This window comes from Eubalaena glacialis, chromosome 1 (genome assembly GCF_028564815.1).
Source record: "Eubalaena glacialis isolate mEubGla1 chromosome 1, mEubGla1.1.hap2.+ XY, whole genome shotgun sequence".
Lineage (NCBI taxonomy): Eukaryota > Metazoa > Chordata > Mammalia > Artiodactyla > Balaenidae > Eubalaena > Eubalaena glacialis.
The window spans coordinates 187276831-187304043 of record NC_083716.1 but is presented as its reverse complement, the minus strand read 5'-3'; the positions used below and the strand labels follow the sequence as shown (position 1 = coordinate 187304043).

Genomic DNA, 27213 nt, shown 5'->3' with positions numbered 1-27213 from the left:
CTCCCAGTCTCATTATTCAGAGACGTGGCTAAGAGAGTAAATTTTAGAGTAGATGTGAAAGCGTTTCTTTTACTTCTGTGATTAAGCACATGGTGACCAACCACATAGCTTAGTAAGGTGGCCTTCTTCACTCCTTATACTCCACTCCTTATACCCAAATAGTCAGCGAGTTGTCTGGTTTCCCTTACTCAGTGATGCTATAGTCTTTTCCTTATCTCCATGCCACCACCACTGCTTTTGTTTCTAGTCTTGGCACTGCTGCTAGACTATTGCAACGGAGCAGCCTGCTTGTGGTCTTGCCCTACTCTTCATCCCCAGTCCTCTGTGATGAATCAAACTGCTGATGAATCAGATTTCAAGAAAGCAGATCTGATTAACTCATTCTTCTGCTGTGAGTCCTTATAAAGATCTTCTCTAATTTCAGGATAAAATTTAAATGTCTGAGCCATCTGTGATGGAATACCTGCCTATTGATCCACTTCTCCACTGACCTCCAGCCACCCTGAACCATGTCCACATCCCTGGACAAAACTCATTTCTCCACATCCACAGACCTTGGCTTTCTGCCCTGCTCTTTGCTTGGAGCACCAAACACTCACCAAAGAACACTGACTAATATCCACTCATTCTCTAGAATCATAATCTGGCCATGATGGGGATCAGAGCAGACCACCCCCAATATGCCACTTGGTGTACTGATTAGTTTAAATTAAAGTTACTTAAGAAACAGCCAATGCAAGAAGGATACTGACCCTCCTTTGCCCCCCTGAAAGAAGAAAATAAATCTCCCAAGTGAAAGGTAACTTCCCTGTACCAGGAGGTACAGAGACATCCTTATCACCAGAGATGGGGAATTCAAATCTGAGAAGGCTGTATAAACAAACCTTGTTTCTTGCAAGCCCAAACTTATTTTTCTTGTCAATTCCTCACAGATTTATTGTTTCTTGGTAAAAAAAGGTACCTGCTTTAGTCACTACTTTGAGTCATGTACCTATAAGGCCTTTATACATATGAAATTAATTTTTTCTCCTGTTAATATGCCTTGTGTCAATTTAATTATTAGACTAGCCAAAAGAACCAAGAAGGATAGGGGGAAATTTCCCCTTCCCCAATAGCCTCTAGATTAATACATCAAGGAAATTTCTACGTGAATTAAAAACTATGAACTTAATTCTCAAACCTTCATATGATTCTGTAATCAGAACAGCAAAGAAATATTGCTGCCTTTAGAAAATTTTTAGTGACTGTACAAAATATTAACTCTAAGTCCTGGAATTACAAATTATTATTTCTCCTTTATGATATTCTATATGTTCTAAGTTTTATGGTCTAGACATTTACTAATTTTATGATATAAAAAGTAATTCTTATAATTTTTTGATGAAGGATCTGTCATTCCTATGTCACTTCTTTCATGGGGTTGCAAGTTCATCACACATATTCACTCATTTGTAATTTGACACGTTTCTCAGCTAGGTTGGGAACTGACTTATTCTCACTTCATAGGCACAAAGAATAACTTGATAATAATACATCAGGGCACCCATGGCAGAGTGGTCCTAGGAATGTTTGCCCATCACCCTCTCAACAAACCACTGGCAAAGGTTCTAGAAACTCAATCAGTTATCAAGTTACTACCATTTATTAAGCAAGCCAAGTGGTACAGGTCTCTGGATCAGGATATCCAGGGGTCAAGAGGCCTTTTCAAACTGCAGACATAGTCCCTGCCCATCCACCCTTATCCTCCCACATCACTTAGCAGAGACACCACAGTTAAAACTACATAACCCATTTAAAGTGTTCTAGGCAGTCACGGTTCCTGATTACAAACAACAGAAACAATACTGGCTAAATTGAGCAGAAAAGGAACACATTGGAAAGCTCTTGCATAGCTCACAGAACTCATCAGAAGTGTGAAGAACCAAACTCTGAAAAGAGAACACAGCAGATTCAGACTACAGCCATGATCTGCTTGGGCCACCAACTGGAAATCCTACAATAGCTGCTTCACTGCCCTCTGCCTGCTCTCCATCACAGAGGGAGAACCAAACTCTCTCAGTGTCTGAGTGCCTTCAGGAGTCTAAATGCCCTGAAGTTGAGGACAGTGGGTGAGCTGAGTTCATACGCTCACCACCTCTATGAACAGGGAGCTGGGGATTCTCCTGAAACAGGAAATGAGTTCCAGCGCTAGGTAGAATTAAAAGACAACAATGCTTGCCACACAAAGTACCATGCTGAACCAACAAATGCAGGCGTACAAACTGATAAACTGTAGCCCAGAGCCCAGGGAAAATGATGGCTTGTGATAGGATCTTCCCTCTGGGGTTGATCATCTGCTCAGAGAAGAGATGGTGAAGATGCTTGTGAAACTGTCTCAAGGAAGAATAAGGAATAACAGAAAGAAAGAAAAAAAAAAAAGTAGGAAGGAATGAAGGAAATTTGAATGCCAAAAAATACAGAGAGGGAGAAGTGACAAAGGATAGAATGTAAAGAGACCTGAGATGTAGGAAGAAAGATGCTGGAGGAAGGCATGTGAGGGCAAATGACCAAACAGAATGAAACACACACACACACACACACACACACACACACACACACACACAAGTTGTAGATCCTTGCTCTCTATAGTCATAGTATTATTAGGTTAATTAATGAAGATTCTAAGATCAGAGAATTAGTACTCCTCAGGACGTATTAGGTAGGCACTCAGTAATGCTTGTTAATATGGGGCAAGCTCATTGAATGCAGTGGCAGCTTTCCAGATTGCCGTTTTCTCCTGCAGCAGACCTGGGCCTACGCTCCAGCAACCATGCCTAAGGGACCTGCAGTTGGCATTGATCTTGGCACCACCTATTCTTGTGTGGGTGTCTTCCAGCATGGAAAAGTGGAAATAATTGCCAATGATCAGGGGAACCGAACTACCCCAAGCTATGTCGCCTTTACTGATACCAAACGATTGATCAGTGATGCTGCAAAGAACCAAGTTGCAATGAATCCCACCAACACGGTTTTTGATGCCAAATGCCTCACTGCACGAAGACCTGACGATGCTGTTGTCCAGTCTGATATGAAGCATTGGCCCTTCATGGTGGTGAATGATGCAAGCAGGCTTAAGGTTCAAGTAGAATACAAGGGAGAGACAAAAAGTTTCTATCCAGAGGAGGTGTCATCCATGGTTTTGACAAAGATGAAGGAAATAGCAGAAGCCTACCTTGGGAAGACTGTTACCAATGCTGTTGTCACAGTACCCGCTTACTTTAATGATTCTCAGCGTCAGGCTACCAAAGATGCTGGAACTGTTGCTGGGCTCAATGTACTTAGAATCATCAATGAGCCAACTGCTGCTGCTATTGCCTATGGCTTAGAGGAAAAGGTCGGAGCAGAAAGAAATGTGCTGATCTTTGATTTAGGTGGTGACACTTTTGATGTGTCAATTCTCACTACTGAGGATGGAATCTTTGAGGTCAAATCTACAGATACCCACTTAGGTGGAGAGGACTTTGACAACCGAATGGTTGACCACTTTATTGCAGAGTTCAAGCACAAGCACAAGAAGGACATCAGTGAGAACAAGAGGGCTGTCCGTCGCCTTCATACTGCTTGTGAGCGTGCTAGGCGCACTCTCTCTTCCAGCACCCAGGCCAGTACTGAGACTGAGTCCCTCTATGAAGGAATCGACTTCTATACCTCAATTACCCGTGCCCGATTTGAAGAACTGAATGCTGACCTGTTCCGTGACACACTGGACCCTGTGGAGAAAGCCCTTCGGGATGCCAAGCTAGACAAGTCTCAGATCCATGATATTGTCCTGGTGGGTGGTTCAACCCACATCCCCAAGATTCAGAAACTTCTACAGGACTTCTTCAACGGGAAAGAACTGAATAAGAGCATCAACCCTGACGAGGCTGTTGCTTATGGTGCAGCTGTCCAGGCAGCCATTCTATCTGGACACAAATCAGAAAATGTTCAAGACTTGCTGCTGTTGGATGTCACTCCTCTTTCCCTTGGAATTGAAACTGCTGGTGGAGTCACGACTGTCCTCATCAAGCACAACACCACCATTCCCACCAAGCAGACGCAGATGCAGACCTTCACAACCTACTCTGACAGCCAGCTCGGTGTACTCATTCGGGTTTATGAAGGTGAGCGTGCCATGACCAAGGATAACAACCTGCTTGGCAAGTTTGAACACACAGGCATACCTCCTGCCCCCCATGGTGTTCCTCAGATTGAAGTCACTTTTGATACTGATGCCAATGGCATCCTCAACGTCTCTGCTGTGGATCAGAGCACAGGAAAAGAGAACAAGATTACTATCACTAATGACAAGGGCCATTTGAGCAAGGAAGACATTGAACGCATGGTTCAGGAAGCAGACAAGCACAAAACTGAAGATGAGAAGCAGCGGGATAAGGTGTCTTCGAAGAATTCTCTTGAATCCTACGCTTTCAACGTGAAAGCTACTGTTGAGGATGAGAAACTTCAAGGCAAGATTAATGATGAGGACAAACAGAAGATTCTTGATAAGTGTAATGCAATAATCAACTGGCTTGATAAGAACCAGACTGCAGAGAAGGAAGAATCTGAACATCAGCAGAAGGAGTTGGAAAAAGTCTGCAACCCCATCATTCCCAAGCTGTACCAGAGCGCGGGAGGCATGCCAGGAGGAATGCCAGGAGGGATGCCCGGGGGCTTCCCTGGTGGTGGAGCTCCTCCGTCTGGCGGTGCCTCCTCTGGGCCCACCATTGAAGAGGTTGATTAAGCCAGCCTAGCATAGGTGTAGCATTGTTCCACAAAACACTGAAGGACCCAAATTTGTAGCAAATTCCATGGCAGTTTTAAAGTTGAGCTGCTATAGTAAACTGGGCATTCTTGATGCTTGAACATGGAACGTGTGCACGGGGAAAGGAAATAACATTGCACTTTACAAGCACTGTATTATAAGTGGAAAATACAATGTCTTAAATAAAACTGTATTTAAAATTGGCACCATAAAAAAAAGGGGGCAATTCATAAATATTAGTTATGTAAACATGCTACCCGTTAAATACTAACAAACTCTATTAGTTATTTGTTATTAAAGGAGCAGGATAACCTCCTTTACCTAAAGTCAAGTATTTAAAGATATGAATCATCTCTACAGAAATACCTTCAGGGAACAACTAGATTAGTGTCTGAATGAAAAACTAGCCAAGTGGACATATAAAACTCACCATCACCGACATGCGGTGAATAAAAAAATAAAAAAGCCTTAGCAGAGCTAGAATAACAAGTCAGCAAGGTTGAACACTAAGGCCTCTGCAGAGTGGCAAGGGTGACTCTAGGAACAGAGGAGTGTTTTCTAGATACACAATGTAATTTTAAGGAAGGCAGATCTACTTCGGGATTGGTTTTAAAAAGAGAGTTGCATTTGAGAATCTCATATACTATATCTCTGGTGAGGCATTAGCAACAGAAGCAGACACCACTGACTAGCTTCTCATTACGCTGTGCCCTGTGCTAAGCATAACCTCATTTAGTCTCACAAAACCCCTGTGGGATAAGATCACTAGTGCTTCCTTTTACCACTGAGGAAACCAAAGCATAGAGGGGCCAAGTCTTGTCTAGTAAACTAACATGTGTTGAACACCTGTGATGTGGTAGACACATTGCTGGGGCTTTGCATTACTCTGTGTTTAGTAACCAGAAAGGAATGGATTCAAATACAGGTTTTTCCACTCAAAGCCCATATTTGTTCCACCGCTTGGTAGAATATCAACAATCATTTTTCACTCAGGAGGCTCCTGACAGAAAAGAGGAAGAATTAATACAAAGTGATGATGGGAGGGCAAGGGTATTGCTTATTTGTAACTGGCTAGACAAGAGAGAGGGCAGGTCACTGTGTCAGCTTTCAGGTTACCAAAAATAAACAGAGAATTAAGGAGTGAGCAGTGTGGCTGGCCCCTGAGTAGGGATTTGTATAATGAGGGTAATGTGTGTCTGTGTGTGTGCCAGCATGCAGGTGTGCATATACACATAGTATCGCTTAAGTGAACAATAGGCATCCCCTCACACTACTGCTTTACTAGATAGAATTTAAGTACAGTACAGTATAGTGGTCCCACTTACCCGCAGCAGGGATACGTTCCAAGACCCCCAGTGGATGCCTGAAACAGCGGATAGCACCCAACCATATTTTACTGTGTATTTTCATACACATACCTATGATCAAGTTTATTTATAAATTAGGCACAGTAAGAGATTAACAACAATAACTAATAATAGAAAAAAATATAACAATATATTGTAATAAAAGTTGTGTGAATGTGGTCTCTCTCTCAAAATATTTGAGTGTACAAATTTAAGGCCATTTGCATCTTAACTAAGTACTCATCACGCATTGTGGCTATAACTTTTGCATTTTGAGGTGTGACAGCAAAACTAGTATGAATTTCTCTTCCCTTCTTCACAATTTCATGGATAGAAGATTCTTTTTTTTTTAAATTTTATTTATTTATTTTATTTATTTTTGGCTGTGTCAGGTCTTAGTTGCGGCACGTGGGACCTTTGTTGAGGCATGCGGGATCTTTCATTGAGACGTGCAGGCTTCTCTCTAGTTCTGGCGTGCGGGTTTTCTCTTCTCTAGTTGTGGCACGCAGGCTCCAGGGCGCGTGGGCTCTGTAGTTTGCGGCACACGGTCTCTAGTTGAGGCACACGAGCTCAGTAGTTGTGGGATGCGGGCTTAGTTGCTCCGTGGCATGTGGGATCTTAGTTCCCTGACCAGCAATTGAATCTGTGTCCCCTGCATAGTAAAGCAGATTCTTCAGATTCTTTACCTCTGGACCACCAGGGAAGTCCCAAGAAAATTCATTCTTACAGTAGATCTTAGCAACCTCTGCAAACAATTTTTTTTTCTTTCCTTATTAAGGTTAGAACTTTCACCTTCTCGCTTAGAGGAAGCACTTTACTATGGCTTCTCCTTGGCTTATGTGAATTGCCAGCATCACTACTCTTGAGGCCATTATTTTGTAAAATAATGATGACTTGAACACAAGCACTGGGATACCAAAAATAAGTGGAGAACTAAGGAGTATGCAGTGTATCCCCTGAGGAGGGATTTGTGTGACAGTCCATCCGATAACCACGACGGCTACTAAGTGACCAACAGGCAGGATATACTGGATAAAGGGGTGATTCTCGTCTGGGTGGGATGGATAAGGACAGTGTGAGATATCATCACACTACTAAGAACAGCACACAATTTAAAATTTATGAATCGTTTATTTCTGGTACTTTCCATTCAATATTTTCAGACCTTGGTTGACCAAAACTGGTAACTCAAACAGCAGAAAGAGAAACCACAAATAAAAGGGGACTACTATAGCTAATATATGACAGAGGAGTGATAATAACAATAATAATAGAGGAGTAATTTCTTAACTGTAGTGTCAAAACACATAGGTTTTCCATATTCTTTCATGGAATGTACCACATGTATTGTTACTACAATAAAGTGCTGAGAATTAATTGAATAATTTAGTTTTCTTCTTAAATCAGAGCAGATACAAGGTTATACCTATAATATGGCTCTCTCTGGATTTGGTCAGTCTGAGTTTGGTCAGAAAAACAGAGCCCCTGCAATTATTCTAGGAATAAAGGATTCAATATAGAAATTAAGGTTTATACAAATGTGGCCGGAACTGGACAGCTGTAGGCACTGGAACAAAGAAACAATCACTAGAGATTTCAAAGCCCTGGAATGGCTGGGAAAGTTGGGCTTGTGGTCAGTCTAAGAATATGTCGTGTCTGGCCACCTGGCCTGCAAAGTGGGAGCTGGTGGGAAAGTCTCTGATGCTGCTTCATCTGGTGGCTTCCCAGGATAATGGTTTTCTCTTTCCTTTCTCCCTTTGCCTCCCAAACCTTCCACAAGTACCTTTCTTCAGCAAGCTAACATGAAACCAGACAGGAAAGGGGATCTGGGAAACAAGTTCCCAGTGTCGGAAGGGAATGGTGGGGATGCTGAGTCAACACTCCACTGGGGTTATGATATCTACTTTCTTAAGAGGGAGAGAAAGTGTGAGGTTAAAGCTAAGACACCAAGAATTGCATATGAGGGGGTTATGATATCTACTTTCTTAAGAGGGAGAGAAAGTGTGAGGTTAAAGCTAAGACACCATGAATTGCATACGAGGGGGTATCACCTGTATGAATGTGTCCTTACAAAAAAGGAAAAAAAAAAAAAAGAGTTTGAGACATCTGTGATGAGATGTGTGCCTGAGTGGCCTCTGACTACTGAAGGCTGCTGTAGAGCCATTCGAAATATAGCTGGATCATCTCTTTCCATAGAGTGAGATCACTTTTTTAGTTTTAGTTTTTTCATGCTGGACACCAGAGAGAGGAAAGGAAGGTGATCAAATCAATCTATATGTCTTCTGACAGCAGGCATCAACCTCAGGAGAAAAATAAGAATGACCCATCATATCATCACCTGCAGAAGACTCTATCCCAACAGCCTCACCTGCATAAATTCCCCTTGTGACACTGATGCTGAATAGGCAAGGCTGCTTTTCCACCACTGCTCTGATGGGACACTGAAAAGCTGGGCAATTTAGCTCACTTATAAAACTAGCACTAAAAATTCAGGGTATAGTCCCTCACACAGACGAAAACTTACGACCTTTTAAAATAAGGCAGTATTTACTTTTTAAGTGAGGCGGCATGTGCATTATTATTATTTAATATTTAATGAAGGCCACCAGCGTGCTAGGTGTTATACATCACTCTGCACAAAAAGTTGGGTGTGTATATATAGGAGCCTGGCATCCTATAACTAAAGTCATGCAGCATACAGGAGAATGGACCATACTCCAGAAAGGTCAGATGAACAACACTAATCATAACTGGTTTATATACTTCATTTCCACTAACTGAGGTTTCATCTTTCTTGATACCTTAACATTTATATTACACTTCACTGCTTATATGTGGGACTTATTGAAAATTCTGACTGCCTGGAAAAAAGTTAAGCTTTCTCTGTCCAGTTGTAAATTGCCCTTAAACCAAACTTTCTTTAATATGTGAAATAATCTATCTCTATCTTATGAGTTGTTGACATAGCACAATCTGTTTTAAAGAGGGACAGTAGCTGCATTAGACACAATATTTGTCAAGAAGGAGAGAAAATATTTTAAGTTGAAAAAAAATCTAAAAATAAAAGAAACTAATGAACCATGTGTCAAAAACTGTGCCAGACACTTTCTCAGATGATTTGCCTAACAAGGATAGTTTTTCCATCTTAGAAACACCATATTAAAGATTATGATCAGTTTTAAGTACTGAAAATCAGGATTGCAAACAGAAATAGTATTGGGAGACATGGGTTTTAAAATGATGCACAAATACACCAAAAAAGCTCTTTGTAAATGAAAAAGAGTTCCTTCAAACAGCCATTTCTGTGCCATTCCATGGGAAAATCTGTTTTGTAGGAGAAAATAGTAACAAAATCTCAGTTCATTTGTTCTGAGGCCTAGCTTCAACAAGTTCTTAGAAAATAAGCTAATCTTCAATAAGGATGGTTGAATTTGTATAATTTAAGGTACAGATGAGAAAAACATTCTCAAACTCAGGTGCTTGTAAATTTTTTATAGTACAACAGTTCCCCGTGTACTAATTGATTCACAAGACATTTCTATTACTTCCACAGCTGGGGCTGGATATAATCAAGAAGAAATACTGTGTTACCCAGAAATAAACAAAAGTTAATGGAACTTTTGCTGAGCCACAAAGAGAGTATTTTCAGTGTTTGGCTATGAGTTCAATTTCACACTTGAGAACTTTCTAGTCTGTCCTCTTTTCCCCTGGTCAGTACCACTAACACTTCAAGGAGGGATGGAAAAAACTGAGCCAATCTGACAGGAGCAATGTCTCTCAGGAAAGAAATACAGCTGCCAAAGAAGGCAAATGATAACTTTATACAAGCATAAAGCCAGCAGGGCATCTGGAGACATCACATTTCATTGCTCTTTTCTGTTTACTAGAAGATATAAAAACAATCATTTGCCACCGGGGAGATGTTTCATGAACTGAGTGTTATAATTCTATAATTGGATACTATGTTTTTAGGGGAATAAATAAACTTTTCAGGAAGATTTTTTTTTTCATACTCTGATCATAGAGCAGGTTCTAGTAATCCTTCAATAGGTAAATGTTTATTGTTTAAGTAGCTCCTATTGGTCTTTTCTGACCTGAACAAAGAACTTTACAAATTATCTTCCCTCTGCCAGACAAATTCCATTTAAAAATTAAAGATAGCAAACTATTTTAAAAGTAACAATTCACTTGGTTTAGGTTTTCTTCTCTATCTCTCCCTCTCTCTCATTCTTGCTCACTCACTCTCTCTTTTTCTCTCTCTTGCAAAACAGGTATTTTTTTCCCCTATCCTTTCATAACTTCCCCATATGAGTTCTTTATTTTGATTTGTCTTTCAATTGTCTGGAATACAAGACACAGACATTTTTAAGAAGCATGCTTGAGTTGCACATTTCATAAAATTTTGTATATTTAAGTATCATTTTATTGCTTTGATTCATGAACTTTATGTTCATGAATTTGTCTGGGTAGAGAAATTATTGAATCATACTTTTTTCTCCTTCCAAATAATGTACAAAATGCTCCATTTATACTAGCATCTAATATTCAAAGACGATTGTAACATTTTCCCCTTTAGAGGTGACACATTTCTTTTTCTTACAGATGCTTATAAGCTCCTTTCTTCAGTAAAATATTTAACTAAAAATGGTTACCAGATTATATCTTAAACTAACTGTTTCCTTTATAAAGAAAAATGGAACGGAAAACACTATGACTTTTAAGGCAGATAAAATGGACCTAATATTGATATGCAACACAAACTAAGCTAAATGGTTTTATTATCAGCTCATTCCAACTCATAGTTTGAATAGGCTGTGAGAGAAGACCTCAAACTGAATTAACAGTAATGGTGCACAGCTCTTGTTTTCTGAAGACAAGACAGTGATAGAAAACACTATACCTGTAGTGTCTATCTCTACTGCCAAACAGGAATGACAGCCAGGACTGAAGTAGAAACAGCATCACCAGTGGCATTTTCATTGACTTGGCACCCTAACACTTAAGCACATGCTGAAAATAAAGCTTATAAGAGGCGAAGAAAAGAGATGAAACAATATCCTGCAGCCAACTTTGAATTACAGAAGATTACTATCGTCTGAAAAAAAAAATGTACTGACTTACCAAAGAAAACACCTGGGAGCTTAAAATTTTCACCTGGCCTCTTGCTAATCTGCCTTGCTGGAGCCAAATCATAAAATCAAGCCAAAAGAACACAGGGACAAAGTTCCCAGACTAAGAGTACTCATGGTCCCAGCTTTCACCCTACTCTCCTTGGGCATCCAAAATCCTACCAGAGAAGAAAGAAATTCAACATTCAAATTTTCAACTTCAGCTTTAAGGGAAAAACTTATAAAAGAGCAGATAAAGATGCAGCAGAGTCAAAAGTTCCCACTCAGATTCTTTTGGCAGAAGTAGGAAACTCACGTAGGACTGAATATGTTAAAAATAACTAAGAGAAAAAAAATCAGTATGCTATCTATGAAAAAATTCTGCAACCACAAGGTAAAGAGAGAATATGGCACGCAAAAGACAGTCAAACACACGCTTGGAAAAAAAATTTCTCCAAGGCACTGAAGAACATTTTAAATTCAATGCTTTAGAAAGTGCAAAGAGCAGAATCAACATTGCAAAAAACCAAACATGGAGGGAAAACATGACAAAAATAAGAGCAAGTAGTGAGAAGATGCCATTTATGAAGATAATACTACTCAACTCAGAAGTGTAACTGGTGTGCCTGATGGAAGAAAACAGAAAAAGGAAAAATATTTTAAAAATGTAATGAAACAAATTTTATGAAATTAAGGAAGACGTGAATCTTTAGATATAAAAGGTATTATGGTTATGGACTGAATGTTTGTGTCCCCCCAGCATTTATGTTGCAATCCTCTGTTGGAATCTTAACCCCCAATGCAATGGTGTTAGGAGGAGGTAATTAGGTCATGAGGGATTAGAGCTCTTATAAAAGAGACCTTGGGGGCTCTCTAGCCCTCTTTCCAGCATGTGAAGAGACAGTTAGAGGACCTGGTTCCTATGAACCAGGAAATGGGCCTTCATTAGACACCGAATCTGCCAACTTTGATCGTGGACTTTCCAACCTCCAGAACTGTGAGAAATGTTTGTTGTTTAAGCCTCCCAGTCTATTGTATTGTTGTTATAGCAGCCTGAACTAGGACAAAGGGCAAACTCCATCCAAAGATAATTTATCGAAGCCCCCATGCAGAGACCACAGGGAATATGTACTGATCTCACAAAGCTGGGTCTATTAAATAGCTGAGCAAGGGCAGGTACCACCTCGACAAAGTTGCAGTAGCGTATAATATGCAGAAGATTAGAGAAAGGTACTTATAATGTTTTGGGGCCAGGGTTAGTCATAAGATTATTTTAGGGTAGAAGATAGTAAGCATAGTCTGGGCAGGAAATGGTTAAAATTTGTGAACTAGGTAAGTTCACTAAACTTCTTTCACAGTGCTATCTTGTGTCAAAGTATTCTTTGGGGTCTGTGATTTGAAGTTGGAGCTCTCCATCTGTTTCAATGGAAATTAAGTTTCATTCTTATTTTGTTAATTTGGTGCATTTCAGAAAGTAAAATTGTGCAGACCTTTTCCAAAGGTCTTGTTGACTACTTTAACTATAAGATCATATGCTTGACACTCCTCTTATTCACCACCTAACACCAGGAAAACCTGCCTTAAATCATCAAATCCAAAATTTCTTCCTCTCATTCCCTGTGCAGAGACATAGAAACCACCAGAGGGGAAGAGGACATCATGTCTTAGTGGGTGTCACAAGAGTTATAGCAGGGCTTTCAGTAGACCATGAAGCTCTTGAAAAATATGTGATCACATATGCACGCTCCACAATCTTAAGAAAATTTGTTACTTTTTATACCAAGAAGCAGATGTAAATGTACTTCTTTTAGTTTATTATATGTAATTATATATACATGTGCATATGTTTGTATACAGACACATTGTTTTTAAAACATATATCTTCTGGGTCTGTGCCATATTTTTCCCTTTTAGGAGTCTAAGAAGTTCTTAAACAATGGTCTGAGTAGCAAAGTCCCTAACAGAACTCACTAGTAAGGTCCAGGTATAAGTCTTTGAGACTCTTTCAAATAGTAGGTTCTTTGTACTCTGTTCAATACAAAGGGTTTTTTTTCCTATTTTGGGATACTTCCCATAGCTACATGAAGATCTAATTAGCCTACTAATGTGATTGCACATTGCTGCCACATGGTGCTGCTGTTGGAGCTGATGCTTGCACAGCAAGGTGGACTCTATTCATTCTGCATCAGTCTTCTTGCTAACTGACTCAAGTTCTTGCAAGGGTCATAATGGTGTGCTTGGGCTCCAAGGGTTATCAGTTGTCTTACGTGACATTCACATGCTCAGTACTTTTTTCCCCTGAATACCACACCATGCCAAAGTGGCTGTCTTGAAGGCTGTACTGTAATAAGTCCTCCTCATTAATCTCAAGATCATTTTGTTTCAGTGGCTGCATTGCCTTTCCTGTCACTGGGCCTTTGTTGGGGCCACTTTAGTTTATCTGGACAGGTACTCCTACAAGTTCCTTTCCCTCTAGAAACTATATTTGTAGTGTATTTATGGAAATTGATCTATCTTCTCTCAGCAAGATATAAATGTTGCATATGGGTCTCAGGAAGTAGCAATCTTGATAAAGCCATAAAACTTTCCACCAAATTCTCCCCTATACGTGTATAATCAAAGGACACTGCTCATATGATGCCTGGTTGTTAGTATGTTCAGGAAAGAGCAAGGAGGTCAATGTGGCTGGGCAGGAGTGATTGGCACTGGGTGAGCATGGAGTGGGTGTCAACGATGACTCATAAGGTCTCAGAGATTTAGGTGAAAGGCTTCTGCTGGCCCATATGGCAACTCTATGAGACTTAGAAAAAGGTACACATCAGTCAACGCCAGAACACATGGTTTGATGAGTGGATTTCAGCTTCTATTAGCTGCTTCAGTCTGGGGCACTCATATGCAGTGTAGAGCCTGTCAACCACGTGGAGCACCCCAGGACTTGAAAATCATTATAAGGACACTGGTTTTTACTCTGAGTTAGATGGGAAGTCATTGGAAGCTGTTGAGTAAATCAGTGGCATGACCTGACTTATTTTTTTCAAGAATCCTTTGGGCTGATTTGTGGAGAATAAGGGATAATGGCAGAAGCCAGAAAGCCAGTTAGCGAGCTAGTGCACAATTTGGATGAAAAATGATGACGACTTAGATTAGGGTGTTAGCAGTGGAGGCGAAACTATATGTTTGAGTTCTGGCAATATTTTCATGGTAGGTCTTGTAGGGTTATGATGAAAAGAAAAGGGTCAATGATGGCTACAAGAATGTAGAGTAAAATGTTTCCAGACTTTACAAAATCAGTCACTAAATAGGTAAATTTGAGAAAATAGTTTAATTCCATTATATTTTAGACTCTTTATTTGTTAGATGAGGAGAATAACATTTCCCTAATTACTACACTGGAAGAGTGTGAGATCACATGAAATACTGCATGTCAAAACACTTAGAGATGGTAAACTACAAGACAATATTCATTATTATTTGAAGGCTAACTACGAGGGATGTTTAAGGGCACCTTGAAGTGGCAATCTTGCCACACTCCCACACTGCCATCATCTTCCCTATTGTTTGTCAGAGGCCTATAAGCACACAGTTACAGATTTATTTATTTGGGTCTTGATTTTTTTTTTTTTTTTGAGCATTCAAGAGTCCCTGCTACACACAAATACTGCATTGGAGAACAACTCCTTGAGTGATTGTTAGTCAACACATCAGTAGGAATTAACTGATAACAGTATATGAATTTGGCATGGTGGGCACCAGGTTTCAGTGAAAGACACCAGCATGGGCTGATTTGGAAAAGAGAAGACTCTCAAGTCTAAATTTCGCCTGCTTCACAATTTTTCCCATAAGGTACCATATTTCTATGTCCTATGTTCCACAGGCAGAATTTTTGAATTTTATTTATTTTTTTGTACACCAGGTTCTTATTAGTTATCTATTTTATACATATTAGTGTATACATGTCAATCCCAGTCTCCCAATTCATCCCACCACGACCCCACACACCCCCGCCACATAGGCAGAATTTTCGATAGGAAGAAAGTTATAATTTTACATTTTATAGTTTTTGGACAAAGGTCACAAACAAAGAATGTCAATAATATCCAGGGAAGGCTCAGTCACATTGACTAGATTTAGGAGCAATTTATTTTATATGAATTAAAGAAAAACAAGAAGAGAAATCTATTACTTCTACTGGGAAATTTCCCCCAACAGTATCTAAATTCAACAACCTGTAAGGCCCTTGGCCTAAAATTAACATATATGAGGAAAAACAATCCATATTCATTGAATTTCAGATTTCTTTTTTCCTCAATAAATACCTTTCCCAAACTTTTTCTTACATTTAGAATGTTGATGTGATGATTTCAATAATCTCTATTTGAGAATCAGAATCATATATGGAAAGTGACCTCATTTATAAAGATCAGACATGGGTCCAATATGTGGTATTCATGTCTGCTTACTAATAAAATTAATAGTAATAATACCCAGTATTTATTTAGTGCTAGTCATGTACCTAGAAATATATGATGGTGTTTGACTATGGAACTGAAACTAATTACACTAAGCAGCTCTGGGGCATCGTTATTCCCGTTTTACAGATGAGGAGACTGAGAGGACTATCAGTTGATCTCTCAGTGGAGATGAGTTAACAGGTGCAGAGAAACTTGCCTTGTAAGAGGGTTGGTAGCAAAGGCTGAGGATCAGGGAAACTGTGAAAAGTCACTAAATGGTAGAACTGAGATTGGAACCTAAATCATGTTTACCCTACTTACTACCGACCACTTTGTAATACTGTCTTCAGTGTAACTTCTTTTGATGAGAAATTCTTATAACGTGCTAAACCATAATTTAATAACTTTTCAAGATGACTTTATGTATGATCTTGAAAAATATTCAGAAGAAAGTCAATTTTAACTCCTTTTCCTATAATATACTCTACATTTTTAGTATCAGCATTAAAAGGAAACCCACTGAACATAAAAGTTCTCATTATTTGTAATACCAACAGCAGTTTTAGTGAAAAAAATTTTAAAAAGACAATGTACTGTAACTACTTATTTGTTCAGCAAATATTTATTAAGCACCTACTGTATGACAGATACTGTTCTAGATGTTGGGGATACTGGTAAACGGCCAAAATCCCTGCCTTATGAAGCATCCCTGCTAACTGTGAAAAGCTAAACCATACAAAGACAACACTAAATTCTTGGTAGTATTTGGGAAGGTAAATAGATCTGAAAGCCAAAACAATGTGTAATTGCAGTTAATTAGACTCTAGAGCCTCAATTATGAGCCATCTTTGGCTTCAAAAATTGCTTTAAAAGAAGTGACTGCTCAGCTTCTCCTAGTGGCAAGCTTAGGGCCAAGCATGAGAACTGGGAGAAAATGATGGCAAACGGCTTCGAACAAATATCCAGTTTAAGTTGACTGAAAGATCTGAGGAGTTTCCTGGGAAATGTAAAGAAGGTCTCAGAAGTTTCTGGAGTGATGTCATGGCTGTGCTATGATGCCCATGTGAAGCCCTGTGCTGTGTTGATCTGCACAAATATTCATGGGTCTTCTGGATTCCTTTCTCCCTTGAGTCTGTGCCTCAATAACAGCCCCATTCACTACCCTCAATTGTCTCTGATTTCTCTAAGAGAAAAAAAAAATACCAAGAAAATAAAAATTGTCCTTCATAGAGGGGAATCCAGGTCACCAAATATAATTAGTGATACTACAAAGTGAATATCATCCAAATATTTACTATATAACCATAGAATAAATTTCCACATCTCCAAAATGTGGAAGATTTAAAATGCTTAACTAGCTTTTAGGGTTATTGTGAAAATTCATTATTGGAGAGCCTTGAGGAAAAGTGTTTATAAAGCACTTGAAAAGGATAATTGCAATGAAAAGCACATTTAGCAGGCATGTAGAATGTGGTTTAGTTTCCTTTGGTTATAAAGCTCATCACTGTACATAAAAACCCAGATTTTGCATGAATGGATAAGCCAGCTAGAGGAACTCTTGATAGTCAGTTCTGCAAGATATTATATTCAGTAATTAATTTTATAATAACTGGTTCACACATATAAAGTACTCTATTTGCATAAAAAATTACTGCTTAAATGACAAATCAATTATTGCACACAAAGTCAATTATTACACACTTGTTTAAAACTGAATATCATAATTACAATTTGAGTAATTTGCTGTTTTTCCTACTGCAACACAGTATAGTAATTAGTATTCTAGCTCTGTGAGATTAAGTATCTCCATAAAGTCATTAAAATAAAAATCCCTAAATCCAGTGCATAGTAAATGCATGATAATTATAATATTTCAAAGAAGATTTTTTTTAAATAGAAATGATCATTGAGCCTCCTTTCCTTTCTAAACCTTATGATAGAGTCCACATGGCTACTGGTTATTACTCTTTTTTTCTTAAACAGAGGTGGGGGTAACAACTGAGAATGCAAAGCTGGAGAGTAAGCACCTTTCTGATCAAATCTACCTACATAAAGTAACTGTAATTCTTTTAAAGAGCATCAAAAAGGGATTTATTGGTGAGTTTTCTAATTGGAACATGTAACTCCCAGTGAAATAAACATAAACACTTAGCTTATTTTAATCCCACAGAAATATATGCAAGTGAAAAACATTCAGATGGGAGCAGAATCATCATGGGTGGAGAAAGAGCCTACAAGGAGCTATTAATAAGCTTTCATTCTGAAGAGGCCCACAGACCCACATGGCCATATGGATCAGGCAAGTTGCTGGCACTCACAAATATGTTTCTCTCTAATACTTTTCCGTGAGCAAAGTACACACTGAATGTCAATTCTAGCTTCCAATTTCATCCAGAATCTGACCTTTTTTCACCTCCTCCACCTTGGTCCAAGCCACCATCATCTCTCACTTGAATTAACGTAATAGCTTCTAATTCCCACCCTACTCCTTCTAGTAGTTCAGTAAAATAGCCAACATGGGCTTTTCAAACCATAACTCAGATGAAGTTATAAGCAGATAAGTTATCAGCAGATAAGTTGAGCAGATAACCTCACTCAAACCCCTCTAATGTCTTTGGCATGGGCAACAAGACCCACCTGACCCAGCCTGGTAGTGATAAGAGGCATGAAGAAAAATGAAGCAAGGTAAGGTGTTGCATACTGTCCAAGGTGCTATTTGAAAGGAGGCAGTGAGGGAAGCCCTTTCTGAGGAAGGGCATTTGAGTGGAGCCCTGAGTGGAATGTGAGGTATCTGGGGAAGAGCCGCCAGATGAAAAATACAAGGCAGGCCAAGTGGAGAGTGAGGTTGGCATATTGGAGAAAAGGAGACCAGAGGCCCAGGAAGGGTAAGGGGTGAGTGCTACCCAATGATGTTGGAGAAATAGCCAGGGGCTGGTTTTGTAAGGTGGTTGGATACTTTTTCAGTGTGCTGGAAAGCCATGGGAGAGTTTTTGGTAGAAAGAAGAGTGACTAGATCTGACTCATATTTTACAAAAAAGGATCACCTGGCTTTTTTGTGGAAAACAGACTGGAAAGGGGGTAAATGTAGAAGCTAGGAGAGCAGAGTCTTACAAGGGAGATTTATTCCCAGTGGTTGTGGGATATTACCTAGAGCTCCTTGGTAATATTTGGGAGCTGAGATAGAAGGCCCACACTCACCAATCATCCAGGTAAATATGGGAGCAGAACAACACAGGGCAACACCTCTCAGCCCCACCATCACAGTCATTCTGAAAGCTCAAAACAGATGCCCAGTGTTCAACACACCCAGGATTAGCCTTCCTAATAATGAAAAAGAAAGATAAAAATAAAAATAGTGCAGCAAGAAATACAGTATTTTTCAATCTTTCAACTGTAAAGAGAGTAAAAATAGGATCAGAAGAAATGACACATACAGGCCCACCCCTTTCTCTGGGAAATATGTGGCCAGATAGGCCCCATTTGTCATGTATGTTCACATAAATAAGACATTCATAGAGGAAGTCACCCTTAACCCCAAAGGAACAGTGAAATGAGTAACAGCATTGGTCACTGCAGAAAACTATTTTTTCTTTCACTGTCCTAATGTACATTTTTCTTCTTTTTCCCTACTATTCTATCTGTTAAATATAAGTAACCCAAGGTTTTTGTTTTACAATAAAAAATATGCCATGATACTCTGCATCAACCATACTAATTTCTTCCATCATAGTTAAACATCTGCTCATTTGAATCTATGTCATCTACCAATCTGTGGCATAATCCCACTGACTGTGACCTAGAGAGGAAATGATGAGTTAATAAAATTCATAAGTTCCTTGGACTCACCGGACTAAAGCTATCAAAAAGGGTGGTATTTATGTTTTTGCCCAAAACATAATTTGAAGTCTCTACCTATCTGAAATTCCATGAAGTACTCCCGCTCCAAGTGTTCCTGATTGTTTCTAGAAGGGCCTGTTGTTCTCATATGACTGGAATACTTAATTTGGTAATAGGCTCACTCTCTTCCAGTAAGCACATTCCCTATGGATTGGAATAAGCGTATAGCACAGCAGTTACCAGCTCAGGCTCTGAATTCAGACTGTGTGAATCGGAATTCTAACACTGCCATTTACTAGCTACATGACAGTGGGCAAGTTACTTTATTTCTGTATGCCTGTTTCCTGATTTGTAAAACAGGGATAATATTACCTTCCTACCTCCTAGTAATTACCACTCATAGTAATGTTATGGCTAGTAGGACAATGTCTGACGTCTGATAAATGATTAATAAACGTTAGCCATTATTATCATGTTTTGGGGAGAGGAGATGTTTTCAGCCCCACCACTGCCCATGCTGAGGGTGCCTGTCTGGTGAATGCCAATGTCTAGGCCAAGCACCCTGTATCCAGGTGTCCCACAGCTGCCCTTCTTTAGTGCTGAGATCTGGACAGAGGCAGGAAGATTAACTCTCTCTTTTAAACTCTTGGTTGGGCCTTATCTTCTTGGCTCCAAACAGAACTAATTGGGTCCACCATCTTGTCAAGTTTCTGGCCTGTGGTTTCTGTTAGTTTCTGGTCCTCTCTCCTCCATATATGAGGGTTCAAATCCAGACCTTGTGCCTAAACAGGAAGCAGACCTCACACGGTCGATCCCCTTCATTCTCCTACTGGTTCTTGCCAGTAGGAAGGCAAACTCCTCTCCCTTCCCTTAATTACTAAACAAATGCTCCCGTATTTAACGTTCGCACATGTGGAAGGAAAGGGGGAGAGGAGTATTTTCTACACCATCAATGTCTGGGTCTAGTTCAGCCAGCCAAACATGCTCTATTACGTATGTTGGAGCTTTATCTACTCAGTAGGGTCAGATTCAGATAGCCCAGGGTTACCTGTTTTAAAAGATATATTGTATCATATACCTTTTAAAACAGGTTAAAGTGGATTTAAAAATATAGAGGCCAAATGTATATGGCTCAAATGCAATAAAAACCTTATTTCTTACTCAGGTAACAGTCCAAGGTTGATGTAACTATTGGGCGGTTCTCCTCCACTTAGCAATTCAGGGAGTGACCCAGATTCCTTTCTTTTTGAGGCTCTGGACATTGTTATCGTCTGTATCTACTTCTCTAAAGATAAATGGAGCATAAAGGAGGCATGCTTGCTTCTAAAAGCCTTAGTGCAGAAAAGCCCACATCTCTTCCATTCACGGTCCATTGTGAGTTAATCACATGGTCACACCTAGCTGCAAGGTCTGTCACAGGCATTCCCTGGCCAGGAAGTCACTTCCCAGCTCCACCTGTATACTACGGAATGGGAAAAAACATCTTTTGGTGGGCAGTTAGCCATCTCTACAAATAAAGAAAACAATTTCACATGATCACAGTCATTTGATACTAATCAAAATACATAAACTTTTGAATACTTCTTACTCCAGAACAAAATTAAAGTATATCAGTGAATTATTATCAGGTGAAACAAAGTTTTTTAAAAAGGTGTAGGAGCTTCCCTGGTGGCGCAGTGGTTAAGAATCCACCTGCCAATGCAGGGAACATGGGTTCAAGCCCTGGTCTGGGAAGATCCCGCATGCCGCGGAGCAGCTGGGCCCGTGCGCCACAACTACTGAGCCTGCACTCTGGAGCCTGCGAGCCGCAACTACTGAGCCCGCATGCCTAGAGCCCGTGCTCTGCAACGAGAGAAGCCACCGCGGTGAGAAGCCCCTGCACCACAATGAAGAGTAGCCCCCGCTCAACACAACTAGAGAAGGCCCACACGCAGGCATGAAGACCCAACACAGCCAAAAATAAATAAATAAATAATTTTTTTAAAAAAAGGTGTAATTTTAATCAGTATATGTATTCCTCCTATCACATTCTCTGCAAGGAATTATGGTTCAATTAAGAGAAAATATTTACTGACAAGGATTATTAAATTAAGTCTTCATTCTAGAAATTGCTTCTAGTATGGTTGAAGAATAAAAAAGTAAAAAGTGGAACCTAAACACCTTCCCCCTCCGCCTTTTTTTCTTTTCTACCTTTTCTACTACCCGATATCCAACATAGGATTCACATTAAGAAGTCTCTGGCAAGGATGGAAAAGATACTATGTACCTCATGGTACTCATTAGCAATATTTTAAAGATTTATTTTTAACCTTAATAAGCTAACTCAATTCGTGCTCAGGGAGTTTCTAAAATTACAGGATTTCAAAGTGCTAAACAAATACCCCTGACTCAGGAGGCATCTTTTTCTACGTTACTAATGCATTACACATAAGCTTCCTAACACTGGTGCCACTGTGCAAACAGTACTGTCCCTTAGAACCACGCTCACCTTTTGTAAACAAATGATTCAATTAATAAACCTCACCAGGGAATAGTACTTTTGACTTAAAGGTTGCCTTTCTAAGATTGCTTTATGAAACAGCCTTCACTTTCCTGGAGCTTATGACCTACGTGCATTCAAGGATTTGCTAATGAACTGCTCAGCTGCTGAGTTGAGTAAATAGAAAAGGCCAATTCTCTTTGCTCTTTTCGCACCTTTTAATTGGAAGAAGTACGTTTTGGTCTGATTCATACTTTTACTTGTATGTGTCAGAAACTTGTGTAAATAAGAATTTGGTTAAAATTCTGCAGGCAGTAGAGGTCATATTTTTTTTTTAACATGGGCGGTAGGGTTGCTTTAATTCTACAGGACGAGGATTAATAGATCATGAGTGACATGATGGATGGGTTTGAGCATTACGTTCCAAGCTGTGTGAGTTTTAACTCTCACAATGTGTCTATGTTTCTAAAGCAATTATTTTCCAAGTAGAAAGCACAGGGTGGCCCAAGGAGGTTAGGAGAGATTGTATTAGTCAAGACTCTTTCCAGTTGCAGGTGATAGAAACACTTCTCAAAATGCATTAAGCACAAAATGGAATGTTTCTGCTCATGTATGTGAAATGTCGAGGGTTGGGCTAATTTCAGGCAAGGTTGGTGTATCAGCAGGCGTCTCAAGAGGAAACAGCTGGCACACTTGTATTAGAATAACAAGAATGGTTTATTTATACAAGGACTATCATGAAATTGTGGGAAGAGTGAATGAAAATGATCTAGTACAGTAACCCAGGTTTTGTAGGGGTACAGCTGTTACCACCTCTAGGCCCAATGATATGAGAGAAGGGAGAAGTTACTTGACAAACCAGCCTGAGACAGTTCTGCAGAGAGACCCAAAGTATCTCACCTTACTCAGCTAGTGCTCCCCAGTGCTCCACCCCACCTCAAAGCCAGAAGGCACTCTACGTTGTCTCCACAGGTCAGACACTGGGGTAGGGAGCTAGTGGAGAAAGGTGGAGAGTAGTTCTGAAAAGGCAAACGGAAGCCGGGCAGAAAAGGCAAACAGAAGCATAATTAGGTATGATTCCGTCTGGGATAGGTCTCCATCTACTAGACCTTCTTTATTCTTCATCACCGTTAGACATGCTTTTCTCCCTGGTGGCAAAAAGACCACCAGTAGCTCTATGCCTAAGTCCTACCAGCCTGGCCAGCCCTGAGAGGGTTTCTTGTCCCTGAATGTTGAACATAAGTCCCCAGATGGGCTCACAGATCCTTCCCTGAACCAATCACTGTAGGCAGGAGAGAAAATACACTGACAAGCCAGGTTTGCATTATGTGCCAGACTCTGGAACTGAGGTGGATTCAGCCATACTTGAAACAAATGAATTGAGTTAGAGAAGACTGCATCCTCAAAGGGAAAGGCAGGGGTTATGATCAGAAGATAAAGGGGAAATTGATGTTGAACAGGTAGCTATCCACTGAATAGGTATCTACTTCAGGAACCAAAGCTGGAAGCCGGGTGTGAGCAAATACCCTCACTGCATGTGTCAAGCACATCCCCGGTTATCTTTTTTTTTTTTTTTTTTACCAAGATCCATCCTGAAAAAGATGACTCTTTTCCTGGGATAGACCCACTAGATAATCTGAAGACCTAGTATTTCTTCATCTCTTCTGAGATTCTCTCAGTTCAGCTCTTTAGTAATTATTCTTTCCTTGAAGGGAAAATGATGGTATTTTCCTTCGAGAGGCATATAAATGAGGAGGGGTGATACATTCTTCTGGAATTCTTAACATGGGGTCTTTGGAATTCTAGGGAGTTTAGTTGTAGACTCTATGGTTCTTGTGAACACCTGTAATTATACATAGAACACATTATTTTCCTTTTCTAAGTGGGAGAGTCCATAGCTTTTCTTAGATTCTCAGAGTGGTGACCCCCAAATAGTTAATAGCCCCTGATGTTTCACCCCCTTTCGTGAATTAATATCCTTTCTGATGGCTCGTAGCTCCCACAGAGAGCAGCTATAAGAATGCTGCATCAAGATCTGAGTTCCAGATAATCCAGACTGCTGTTTCATCTGGTTTGTAAGTTGTAAGCAGACAGGCCTACTCTATAAAGAGATAACCATGTGTATAAAAAGAGAAAAAAATATTTAATTTTAAAATACCAAAATAAATAAGTCAGATACTTAATAATGATGTCCCTAAAAGTGATAGTGGCTCTAGTAGTTAGCTATATAATGAAAAGAGGTTCTTATAACTGTCCAGGGTTAATTCTATTTTAAAAATATATTTTTTTCTCTTCCATATTAATTGTCTGTGTTTATAAATATATATTAGCATACTGGAAGTGCTGAGCAGTCCTATAACCAAAACACCTTTTTAATCTTGCTTGAACCAGATTTTTTCAAATTTATTTGATCATGTAAACATTTTTTTCACTAACTCCTATTTATCATCTTGTAGAGCTAGTTCTATGTGCCACACATTTGGGGAAACAATAAGGCAAACATTTATCAGAACCTATTCTAGATTCAAATTTTTGTTGCCTTTCAGGAGAAGAGGAACAGGGAGATTGAGAGGGGAAATGACAATTAAATAATTCAGTTTCTACTTTAATATTTTTAGTCATGGGTTCTGAGCCCAGTTCTGTCTCTGGGAGGTAAACCATATAAGGAAGACTCATAGCTTAGGCAAGGCCCTAGCTTCTACATGGGAGAATTTACTAAAAATATTGTATTATTCATGGCTGAATATCTAAGGGTAAAAGGGACAGAGTACCTGCCACCAGGATGCTAAGCAAATACACAAATGACTTTAATGGAGCATGGAACAAGGTCTCATTAGGAAAGTACAACATGCAAATCAAGTTGCAAGTGCAAAGCAAGGACAGCATACATAGAGGCCTCAACTTTACATGTATTTAATCCTTGGCATAACCTTCTGAAGGCAGTGGTATTATCCCAGTTTCACATGTGATGTTCTAATTCTCTGCAGTAGTTAGCAATAGAGCTGGGACAGGAATCCAGATCTGTGTGTCCCTATAGCTTACATCCTCACCATCACACACCGTTCTGAAAAGATCCTAAAAGAGAGGGATGTCTTGGAGCACGAGTGAAAAGTCCCTCAGGAAGGACAAGGAAAGTGTGGGTTGGTCAAAAAGTCCTGTTCTTGTGTACAACACGTTCCATAACTTTTAGTGGGAATTTGTTGTCATTGTTATTGGTGCTGTTATTTTTAATAAACCTGAAAAATAGAAACTACAAAAATAACCTTCTCAGACCTAAGATTATCTTGAACAATAGAGTCAAAAACTATCACTGAACTCTGCAGTCTGTACCAGATTTATACAGCTGTGCTAATTGGCAAGAAAAAAAAATGAATTAAAAAAATCATATCCCATGGGACAGGCCCAAATGTGGATCTATGCAGTGGTTGGGCCTGATCTTCAAGACGCCTGCTATGTCTTTGACATACCCTTGATGCCACAGCAGATTCTCTGAAACTCATTAATGTCACCAGCCAACCAAAATTAGCATAAAATAGACAATCTGGGATCTCCAAGAAGCTTCTGAAGCCATCAGTCTAAAACAGCAGCCAATGTGGTTATATACCTCTGCTCCATGAGGGGTACAGAATAAACATACAACAGCAGGAGTCCAAATGGCAGCTGAAGAGCAGGTGGAACAGGGAAACTTTCTCAAGACGCTGCAGCCCAATTTCAAGTTGCGTGATAGAGCCGGGAGCGGATTGGAAGCATCCCTGGCAGACAGAACAATATGGCACGGAGTATCACAGATGGGGTAACTTTTTGACTAAAGGTGTCAAACAGACTGTGAGGAAATGAAACAGATTCTTAGATGGTAGCTGCAGATGAAAATGAAACGGCAATCTTTGTGTGTCTGCAGCGGGGAGAACACTGCTTTGCATTTTTCAGCATCAGCAACACCCATACATCCAGATTGTGAGCACTGACAGGGCAGACTTTTTAAGTTTTTGGAAGATCTGACTCACCAGAAAAATCCTTAAAGAATATCGAGCATTCTAGCATTGTGATTTCCTATGGCGTTTTGTGCTCAGTGCGATCTAACCTCCAATTCATAGTTAGTCTAAAGCATGCTATTGTATTAAAAATTTTTATCTTTAATCCACATGGGCTTTTTCTCCGAACCAGAAGAAGATAAATGGGGTAAGATGGGGGAAGGGGGAGAAGTATCTCAAAATGTCATTACATAAAATTTTTAAAGAAGAAACTAGCGGGGTTTAGCTGGAAGAGAAAATAAAGACAGTTGTTAAGGTACATTGAACCCAAATGGGGACACAAGGGTCTTCACATATTGAAAAGGCTATCCTGCAAAAGAAAGATTAGATTGTTCTTGATTCTAAAGATCAGAACAAAAATCAATGGAAAGAAACCACAAAGAAACAGATTGCAGTTCAGTACAATGAAGAACTTCCCAATTATTTTTCAAACTTACGGAAGAAGAGACTGCAGCACTTAGCTGGCAGTGGTCAGCAACTGGAGAGCCATTTGTATGGGATGATATAGAATAATCTCATTACTGAGTTAGACGTTAGAATAAATATTCTTTTTTTTTTTTTTTTTTTGTCTCTTATTCCTCCTACTGTGTTGTATACTCCTTGAAAACAAGAATTGGGTATTCTAAATATTTCTTATTTCCACACCTAACAAAGAATCCTGAACATAACAGGCTCTTAAAATTTATGATTAAATTAATTTTATGATTTACTTCACCTTGAGACTGCTATGACATAAAGAATTCAAAAGTATTCATTTAATTCAATCCAGCTAATTCAGTCCAAAAGTAATCAATCCAACAGCTTTACTCAGACAACTAAATTTTCGAAGGCAATGTGACTCTTGGTCAAGAAAGTGCTTAAAATCAGTTCACATTATGTGTATTAGGACCAATGTCAGATGACTGACTGTATTTCCCACCTTTCAACCTATAATATCAATAGGCTATAACTATTTGCATGAGAGAGTAAAATTTATACATTTAGGGGATTCACAACAGTCAAGTAAAAGTAAAATCAGACCACTGTCAATACTTTCTAAACTTCAGCCACTCCTGCATATCCTATTTTTTTTTAATTCAAATGTATCAAATTATTAGGAGATTCCAGTTATATTCTTTTAACACTTAATATATGTTTGAATGACCCACTTCAAAATGTTATGTTGACCTTTGGAATTT

At 39.4% G+C, this 27213-nt stretch overlaps 1 protein-coding gene across 1 annotated transcript; it reads left to right on the top strand.

Moving 5' to 3' along the window:
* The first annotated feature begins 2794 nt into the window (after window positions 1–2794).
* Window positions 2795–4817, top strand: LOC133099214 (heat shock cognate 71 kDa protein-like). Its single transcript, XM_061202734.1, has one exon. The coding sequence runs from the start codon at window positions 2810–2812 to the stop codon at window positions 4760–4762; it is 1953 nt and encodes a 650-aa protein (XP_061058717.1). The 5' UTR covers window positions 2795–2809; the 3' UTR covers window positions 4763–4817.
* The last annotated feature ends 22396 nt before the right edge of the window (window positions 4818–27213 follow it).